General features: G+C 41.8%; 1 protein-coding gene across 2 annotated transcripts in view; it reads right to left on the reverse strand.

Annotated features, from left to right (window-relative positions):
* LOC137286196 (glycerol kinase 3-like) overlaps window positions 1-5,923 on the reverse strand; it is a 67,296-nt gene extending 61,373 nt beyond the window's left edge. The window contains exon 1 of one of the 2 annotated variants that reach the window (XM_067817922.1): window positions 5,775-5,923. In XM_067817922.1, the coding sequence (XP_067674023.1) occupies window positions 5,775-5,840 (66 nt within the window). In that variant the 5' untranslated portion in view covers window positions 5,841-5,923. The remainder of the gene's footprint in view (window positions 1-5,774) is intronic. The other variant, XM_067817914.1, reaches the window with a different exon arrangement.
* Between the last annotated feature and the right edge of the window lie 5,084 nt (window positions 5,924-11,007).

Here is an 11,007-nt window from a genome sequence, read left to right on the forward strand (position 1 = left end):
TTGATCAGTCTCAAAGGTTACCTGACGCGAACTCCCATAAGGTTTTGTTAGACTCAGTGGTGGAGTGTATCGAAAAGTACTGAGGATAAGTTTACTTAGACTGAAAGACAACAAGACCAAGGCTATACTGATAGGATCTAAGCATCAAATTCAGTCAGTGGATGAGGCTTATGATAGCATTGAACAATCTGAAAAGTGAAATCCATCTCTCGGATGAAGTTTAGAGTCTTGGTGTGTATTTCGACTCACAGCTCACCACACGGAAGCAGGGAGACAATCTCAGCAGGACAGGCTACTTTCACTTAAGTTGCATCAGTCAGATGTGGCATCTTCTAACCACTGAAGCCACTAAAACCTTGGTCCAATCTTTTGTCCGTTCATGACCAGATGATGTCAATAGCCTCCTCTTTTGGAATCAAGACATCACTATTACAAGACAACAATCATCAATATCCCTGACATGGTTTTCATGAATATGTCTAATCGTATGATAATGTCAAAAGTTTCCGCAAAGTGGAAGGAGAGTATTGAAAATATTCTAAGAAATATTGAAAGGTTTCACCGTTCTGCTGTGCAAAAGAACATTACCAGCAAATTCAGTCAAAGTTGAACTTGTTGCCGTGGAAACACAAAAAAATATTTTATTCAGAATTTCAAAACTACCAAAAGGCCTTAGTACACCATCAGATCTATCTATGTGACAAGTCTGGTGAAGAAATAGTGAATGGTTTTGAAGTTCTGCTCTGGAAAAGACAAATATGCACGGATAGGTGCATTTTGATACTACCTTCAAAACATGTAGCAGGGGATAACAAAGGCTACAGAACACTGCAGCAAATATGGTGCCAAGAGTGTCCAGATTCTTGTCAAGTACTCCAGTTCTTCAATCACTACACTTGCTTCCTGTAGAAGCCAGACTGAAATTCAAAGTTCTGTGTTTTATGGACAAAAGCCACCATGGATTGGCACCATCATACCTATCCTGTCTACTCAATCACCACCAGTCAAAACGTTCACAGCGCTCAGATAATCTCCACCTTCTGTCTATTCCCCAGTACAACTTCACAAGCTTTGGTGATAAATCATTCTGTGTTCATCACACAAGACTCTGGAACACGCTGAATTTAAACATTAAACTCTCTCCTTCATTTGACTTTCAGATTCCAACTAAAGAACTTCCTATTCCGTGAACACTATGACCTTTGAACTGTGCCACTTTGAGCATACACAAGAGTATGGAATCTAGCGGGATTCAAAACTACATTATTAATAAATATTTATCATTAACTCAAGCGTTTATGTCAGAGCTGTCATCAGTCAAATGGCCAGCCAGGACATGCTCATTCGGTTGAGAAGAAAACTTCTCTTTTTGCTCTATTTTCATACACGTTTTAGTATTCATGGCAAACGTGGACAACATGTATACCAACAGCCCAACATTTCTGAACAGACCAGTAGATTTCTGAACACCCCAAAATTCAAAGCTCAAGTGGGCCAGGACCTGAATTTGTTTCCCACACTAAGACAAGGGCACACATGAGCAGATGCAAGTTAGCTTAGCAGGCATGTGTATTTTTGCTCCCATAAATCACAAGAAGGGAGCCAGCAGTCACTTTCATGAGTGGAGACAGATCTAATACAGAACATGATATATATCACAAAACCAAACAACATTGTTCACCATGCCTTGCATTCACACACCCCTTCCAGCAGCAACCCCTAGACTTGCACAAGTCTATCAGGTAGTATTAGTAATTCATAGTTTAAATGAAAATTTCTATAAAAATAGTCTGGGCTTAGCATTTGGTACAGAAGTGGAGCAAGGATAAGTAACCCCAAGCAAGTCTGTGTAGAGATGTGTGCTCTCATTGTGTAACTTGACAATGGTGAGATATGTATGTCGCAGCTGATGTGTTCTGGGCTAGAAGGCCAGGGAGTTTGTACTGAGATGTAGCCATGGACATATGTAATTCATTATTAATTCATCAGCATTATTACAGCAGAGCTGTCTGTTTGATGTTAAGAACAACTAGCTCATTGTCACTTTACATCCAGCCCCACATCTGATAGGCATATTATGTTTCAATGAAACTAAAACCCAATTGTCAGCATAACTCAGGTGACATTTTATGATGATCAGTCACCAATCCTGAATACACTGAAGAGCAGGATGACTGAACAAACCAGCCAGTCATGATGCGTAGCTTGTCAGCCAGGACACAGTTGGAGGTTATTTCCAAGTCATACAGCCTGCATGGGTTACTTTACTTCATGCTCGTAAAAGGTCACATGCAACATAAAACACAACATTGCAGATTCTGATACCTTTCGGTATGCACTTACTGAAACAAATCATCAAACATACCAAATCAGGTGATGAAGTTGAAAAAAATAGCAATGAAAAAAAGCCCAAGAAATCAATGCTAACAATTCACTAATTTTTCCCCGGCGCTGGGGACAGAGGTTTCAACACCTATGCTGCGCTCATAACGCATGTGCAGTGAATGTGTTTGCAAAGCTTGAAACAGTTGCCTGTCTGGAGTATGAGGTCATGATTGTGAAAAGCAGATGCTGTCACAGAGAAAACTCAATGTCTGGTTTATTGCCACTTATATGTCCGCCTGTCTGTCTGCTAATGACAACAAGCAATGCATAACATCAATCACTGACCACAACTCATGGCACAAGCAATTAACACCTATTGGACTTATAAGCCATAAACAAACAGTGCACACCCACTGACTCTGACTGGATTCAGTACTTTGTTTTAAGGGAGGTAAACCCAAGTACAAAACATTGTACATTTGATTTGCGATTATAGGCTTATAATTTTGTTTATTTGCTTTTTCTTAATCAGCAATGCATTTTATATATCATGAACAAGTGATAAGGAGGTCGAAATGCTAACTGTGAAACATGGCATATTGGCGATAGCCAACTAGAGGTTGTACCATGCTATAAGTATTTAGGAACTGTGTTTTCATGTAGAAATATTTTCACCAGAGCTTGTGAGACTCTTGCAATGCAAGCAGAAAGAGCACTACACGCTGTAAAGCGTTTTATCTGTAAATATAAGAATCTCTCCATTGAGTCTTCACTCAAATTGTTCGACGAAATAATCCTGCCAATTCTGTTATATGGAGCAGAAGTTTGGCAGATTAAAAGTAACATGAACATAGAAAACGTTCGTACTAAATTTTGTAAATTCATTTTGAAAAGTGGATATAAATCTGCCAATAAAATTATACTAGCAGAAAGTGGACGCTTCTCTCTAGTTATCAACGCTCATTACCGAATATTACCGTTCTGGGAAAGATTGACTAGACAACCTCTTAATAGAATATCCAGGAACAGTTATGAACTTCTCAAGACATTAGATGGTACAGGAAATATAAACGGGCTTCATCTGTACGGGAATGATTGTTTCAATGTGGATTTGGCCATGTATGGTTTGCACAAGATGTTGGAGACAGTGATTCCTTTCTAAAACTGTTCAAACAACGATGTAAAGATATATACCAACAAGAATGGTTCCATGATGTCTGTTCTTCAAGTAGTATTAGCTATTATGCAGAATTTAATCCATCATCAAACCTGAATTATACTTATCTCCTCTAAAATCTATTCATCTACGAAGAGTTCTAACTATGTTTCGATGTAATGGCCATGATTTTAAGATAAACGCTGCAAGGTTTTCTAAACGCCTGTTTGATCAAATTACCACCTGTTACCTCACAGAGGATGAATACCATGTACTCCTAGAATGCCCTCAATATTCATATTTAAGACATAAATACCTACCCTCTATCTATGTAGACAACCATCAAAAGAAATGTTTACTGCTGTTTTAGCAACGAATGACGTGTACAAGATAGCATTACTATTATACCACATAAAATGCAACAGATCACATCGCCAATAGCTCTGTATTTACGCTTAACATTGCCTGTTTGTGGTAAGCTATTTACGTCATATTGCATGGTGGCGCTGTCACTGTGTACATTCCATTATATTTACATTCTACTGTTGGCCTCCGGGGCCATATATAGCAATAAATCTGTCTGTCTGTCTGAAGTGATAACTGTGTTCTAATTATGTTTGATTTTTTTTGTTGCATTTGACCTTTAACAGCTTTGCCAACATGCTTTCAGAATGGTTCACAAGTTCCTAATCTGTGTCAGGTCAATGAGGTCATCATTCAAAATTATTCTGAAGGAAATCATAAACCTAATTTTTCTTCCAAATGAATCCTGAATCAGTGTATTGTATATGAGTGATGTGATACGTGTGATGTGATACGTGTGATGTGAGTTAAGTTCCCTGCATAACATAACATAACATAACATAACATAACATAACATAACATAACATAACATAACATAACATAACATAACATCACAGCTGGATAATGTTGATATACTCCAAACTACTTCTTCACATACACCTTCCATGATCCATGTTCTAACGCTTTATGCATATGACCGAATGCTCAATGTTCTAACATTTCACGTTCTAACACTCCATGTGCTGATACTCCATGTCCTACCACTCCATCATGCTCTTATAGTCCACGTCCTAACATCCCATGTTCTTACATCCTAAGTCTAAACACTCCATGTTGTAACACTATATGAGTGAAATATTAGCCATCAAACGTGTCCACACCTTTCCAGTTAATACAATCAAGTATTCCTGTTTACTCACAGCCCATCTGCTTTGTAACCCTACCTCCTGTTGTTTGATTCATGAGCTACACATATCCATAGTGCAACAACAGACATTTAGGATCAACACCAATACATATTCAACACCATGTCTTCATGTGATCTGTTGGTGAGAGTACAGACACTCACACCCTTGAATGGTAAGTTGAATGTTTCAAAGTAACTGGACACTGGGTCCTGTAACAGTGTAAGTTTCTGATCTCTGTCTGACCCACTTGAAATTCACAGGACCCACAGAATAAACTTAAACAAACATTTCAGATTTGACATTTCTTATATCAGTTATAATTGGCATTGAAATTATTAACATTATATGATAACAAACATAAGATTTCTAAACAGCAAACAAGTGTCACATGTTTGTGCAAATAACAACTTCACACAAAGACATTGTGAAATATTCACTAGACACTGGGGTTGGCGGTTGGCGGTTGGTGATTTCTATCTGACCACTGGCGAACCTGCCAGATTTGTCAAAAGGTCAGATGCTATTCGTGAACGCTGTGGTCACAACGCCAGGATTCCTGTCTGCCAATGTGTTACTAGTAATTCTACTGATGAACAGAAAAACGAACCCAGTCGGGGCAATATCTCAGCCTGTCACAACATATTAATTTTCACCAAGCTGATAGGCAACCCCTGTTTGTTTGTTGAATGTATTAGACGTGTTATACTTGCTTGGATCGACCCTCACAAGCTTGTCACTTCATAACGACATGGTTCAAGGTACACCTAGATAACACAACGCTCACCCCTCGATCCCGACCCAGCCAGGCCTAACTGATCCATGTACTCAAAGTGTTGACTTCATAATATCAAACAATATAATCATTATAATCAATATAAGTCGTCAGTATAATTTAATGAATAACGAAAATGACTTCTCTTAGACGAAGTTAAAGCATGCGCGCAAGGTTAACACGTCCGGTGGTGGGTGCTCACATTGCTTTTTTAAGTTGACGAAACCTGTGTGCACTCTTACCTTAGACGCAGTTACAGGTCTCGAGTGGTTATAGAGAGAAGAGGGAAGCAAGACTGGGTTTTACTCACGAGAAATCTTGTGCTGCTCGTGCCCTGATCGATAGCACCCACAAGAGGCCCCCGACTCTTCGACATGGTGACAGTCAGCTTCGAATGCTGTCATATAGGGTGCAGGCTCAGAGTTATCTCCCATCCAAGCGGGTTCCGTCAAAAATTTACTCGGCTTTTAGGCGGATTAGGATTGAGGTGGATTACTTTTCAAATGCGTACATGTTTTGTGTGACTTCACATTTCTGAAAATGTATCAATTTGTAAATGGACGGCTTGTTTGGCTGTCTAGCTGTTCTCTGTGAGAGTGATGCTTTTGACCTTATCAGACAACTACTTACTCATGCCATGGATACTCTACAACAGTGATAGGTCACTCGTTTGCCTTCTTTACCATTTGTACTAATTGACGTCATGCTGCAACGCACACAGTGACTTCTCTCGTTCCCAGCACAACCTCATCTGTGCTTAGTCAGTTTATTGTGTCAGTTGGAATTTTACAATGAATGAATGAATGAATTATAGTAAGAAATAAGAGCAAGAATTATATGCGAATGAATGGAAGAAAGAAAGAAAATAATAAAACAAAGTACATGTGTGAATGAATGAAAGAATAAATGATACACCACAGTCTTCCCTTCCAAAACATGTTAAAGAACGCAAAAGTATCGCGAGGACACCTGTTAACATCAGCTGTCCTTTTTAAAATAGGTGTATGTGAAAGACGTTTTTGATGAAATAACTAGAAACAATTAAAAACATCGGTGTGTAGCATTTCAATGGCGGATCAGAACAGATCGGCGATATGTCATATTTTTCACACACCTCAAATACACCCTACCAATTTTTAAAAGTCATAAAACTATCACTATTACTTGCAAATACCTTTCAATTAAAGGCATGTTTCCCTTCTAAAATTAAACGAATGTATAAAAGAAGTTTTTATCGGCACAATTTAATCGAGAATGGAAGCCAGTGAGTTATAACATACCTACTTGAAACTTTCCTACAAATCTACTGTCCTAATACTGACACTAATACCAATTATTTGACCAAAACTGAAGTGACAAAATAGTTAACTTATCTTCTACATGTAAGATTTCAGTTGTCACAACACTCAGAGAATTTAATCAGCTGTTGAAAATAAACCGGGTTCAATTTTAAATACTAGGCTGCCGCCATACTGACTACACTGGTTACGTAACGCTCTGCGGCATACGTTCAGAGGCTTTTCGAGGAGTTTCTTCTCCCTCTCTATATAGTCACCCTGCTCAAACAGACAATTAACAGTAGATGCAAATTGCGTCATAAACTTATGGCAGTCTTAGTGAGCGAGTTTAGTTTATGATACTTTTAACAACAGTCGAGCACTATCACGTCGGGTACACCATCATACCCCGGTATATTGGACACCATAATATTCCTGCATGTGCGACACCATCACACCCCGGTATATTGGACACCATAACATTCCTGTCTGTGGGACACCATCACACCCCGGTATGTTGGACACCGTAACATTCCTGTATGTGCGACACCACCACACCCCGGTATGTTGGACACCATAACATTCCTGTATGTGGGACACCATCACACCCCGGTATGTTGGACACCATCACACCCCGGTATGTTGGACACCGTAACATTCCTGTATGTGCGACACCATCATACCCCGGTATATTGGACACCATAACATTCCTGTATGTGGGACACCATCACACCCCGGTATGTTGGACACCGTGACATTCCTGTATGTGGGACACCATCACACCCCGGTATGTTGGACACCGTAACATTCCTGTATGTGGGACACCATCACACCCCGGTATGTTGGACACCATAACATTCCTGTATGTGCGACACCATCACACCCCGGTATGTTGGACACCATAACATTCCTGTATGTGCGACACCATCACACCCCGGTATGTTGGACACCGTGACATTCCTGTATGTGCGACACCATCACACCCCGGTATGTTGGACACCATAACATTCCTGTATGTGCGACACCATCACACCCCGGTATATTGGACACCATAACATTCCTGTATGTGGGACACCATCACACCCCGGTATGTTGGACACCGTGACATTCCTGTATGTGCGACACCATCACACCCCGGTATGTTGGACACCGTAACATTCCTGTATGTGCGACACCATTATACCGCGGTATGTTGGACACCGTAACATTCCTGTATGTGCGACACTATTATACCCCGGTATGTTGGACACCGTAACAATCCTGTATGTGGGACACCATCACACCCCGGTATGTTGGACACCGTGACATTCCTGTATGTGGGACACCATCACACCCCGGTATGTTGGACACCGTAACATTACTGTATGTGCGACACCATCACACCCCGGTATCTTGGACACCATAACATTCCTTTATGTGGGACACCATCATACCCCGGTATGTTGGACACCATAACATTCCTGTATGTGGGACACCATCACACCCCGGTATGTTGGACACCGTGACATTCCTGTTTGTGTGACACCATCATACCCCGGTATGTTGGAGACTATAACATTCCTGTATGTGCGACACCATCATACCCCGGTATATTGGACACCATTATACCCCGGTATGTTGGACACCGTGACATTCCTGTATGTACGACACCATCATACCCCGGTATATTGGACACCGTAACATTCCTGTATGTGGGACACCATCACACCCCGGTATGTTGGACACCGTGACATTCCTGTATGTGCGACACCATCACACCCCGGTATGTTGGACACCATAACATTCCTGTATGTGGGACACCATCACACCCCGGTATGTTGGACACCGTAACATTCCTGTATGTGCGACACCATCACACCCCGGTATGTTGGACACCGTGACATTCCTGTATGTGCGACACCATCACACCCCGGTATCTTGGACACCATAACATTCCTGTATGTGGGACACCATCATACCCCGGTATGTTGGACACCATAACATTTCTGTATGTGGGACACCATCATACCCCGGTATGTTGGACACCGTGACATTCCTGTTTGTGTGACACCATCATACCCCGGTATGTTGGACACTATAACATTCCTGTATGTGCGACACCATCATACCCCGGTATATTGGACACCATTATACCCCGGTATGTTGGACACCGTGACATTCCTGTATGTACGACACCATCACACCCCGGTATGTTGGACACCATAACATTCCTGTATGTGCGACACCATCATACCCCGGTATGTTGGACACCGTAACATTCCTGTTTGTGCGACACCATCACACCCCGGTATGTTGGACACCATAACATTCCTGTATGTGGGACACCATCATACCCCGGTATGTTGGACACCATAACATTCCTGTATGTGCGACACCATCATACCCCGGTATGTTGGACACCATAACATTCCTGTATGTGCGACACCATCATACCCCGGTATATTGGACACCGTAACATTCCTGTATGTGCGACACCATCATACCCCGGTATGTTGGACACCGTAACATTCCTGTATGTGCGACACCATCATACCCCGGTATGTTGGACACCGTAACATTCCTGTATGTGGGACACCATTATACCCCGGTATGTTGGACACCGTAACATTCCTGTTTGTGTGACACCATCATACCCCGGTATGTTGGACACTATAACATTCCTGTATGTGCGACACCATCATACCCCGGTATATTGGACACCATTATACCCCGGTATGTTGGACACCGTGACATTCCTGTATGTACAACACCATCACACCCCGGTATGTTGGACACCATAACATTCCTGTATGTGCGACACCATCATACCCCGGTATGTTGGACACCGTAACATTCCTGTTTGTGCGACACCATCACACCCCGGTATGTTGGACACTATAACAGTCCTGTATGTGGGACACCATCATACCCCGGTATGTTGGACACCATAACATTCCTGTATGTGCGACACCATCATACCCCGGTATGTTGGACACCGTAACATTCCTGTATGTGCGACACCATTATAACGCTGTATATGGGACATCCTTATACCATGGGACACCATTATACCCGTGTATACAGGACATCCTTATGCCCTGTATAAGGGACACCATTATACCCGTGTATACAGGACATCCTTATGCCCTGTATAAGGGACACCATTATACCCGTGTATACAGGACATCCTTATGCCCTGTATAAGGGACACCATTATACCCGTGTATACAGGACATCCTTATGCCCTGTATAAGGGACACCATTATACCTCTATATATGGGACACCATTTACAGCCGTGAGCCAGTTCAACCCACAACTGGTGCCTGTCAGGAACCCTTGCAAGAGCAGAAAGCTCAAGTGGCAGCTGACCCCAAACTTCTGATGGACGTCCACGTCAACTTCTTTCCTCTTCCTGATGGAAACTCTTCTGGTGTGCAGCCAACTGGACCCTCACTCCTCTTCTTCCCCAGTTGCAGATCTTTCTGAAAACCCTGTGTTTGTTCTGTTTCACTCTATTTATGATGTAGTATCTGTCATACCTTTAGAATGAAGTTAATCGTTGTGTCTATCCTGCTGCTCGAACCATGGATGAACTTCACACGGTTTCCAAAGGAAAGTCTTTTAACTACTAAGAACACCCGACTACTTGATTTCCTGAAGTCTTTAATTAGTTGCTGATCGATTCAACTTGACATGTACTCACAAGGCAGGTGCAGACTTTGAAATCTATTCAAATCAGAAGGGGAATATTTCAGGGGGGACTCCTTTCCTTTGCTTTTTTTTGTCGGTGTTTAAATCCTTTGAGTTTTCTGCTCAATAGGGGGGAGGGTTGTCACCCTGGACCTCCTCAGCACAGATCCCGAACACCTCTTACTTATCTCCTGTACATGGATGACATCGAGCTCCTTGTCAAAGGAGATATCAATTTGACAGAACAGGTTGTCCTTGTCGAGTCCTTTTCTAATGTTATTGGCATGACACTTGGACTCGACAAATGTAACACTCTTCATTTGAAACACGGCAAGGTAACTAACAATGGATCGGTCAAGTTCACATCAAGTCCCCAGAACACTGTTGTTCTAACTTTTTAGTGACAGGTGACCCTTGAGGTAAGTAACCCAATTCAGCCTGCAGGTTAACCAAAGCTGACAGTCTAAGGCAGGCGCAGTGTAGGAGTAGGTTAGATTGGTGACTTTGTGTGTGTGTCATGGTAGGGTCATGGTAGAATTTGTACTAATGGTGTAGCTAATCTACTGATTGTGAGGACGTTTGCAGGAACATGGTTA

This window comes from Haliotis asinina, chromosome 1 (genome assembly GCF_037392515.1).
Source record: "Haliotis asinina isolate JCU_RB_2024 chromosome 1, JCU_Hal_asi_v2, whole genome shotgun sequence".
Lineage (NCBI taxonomy): Eukaryota > Metazoa > Mollusca > Gastropoda > Lepetellida > Haliotidae > Haliotis > Haliotis asinina.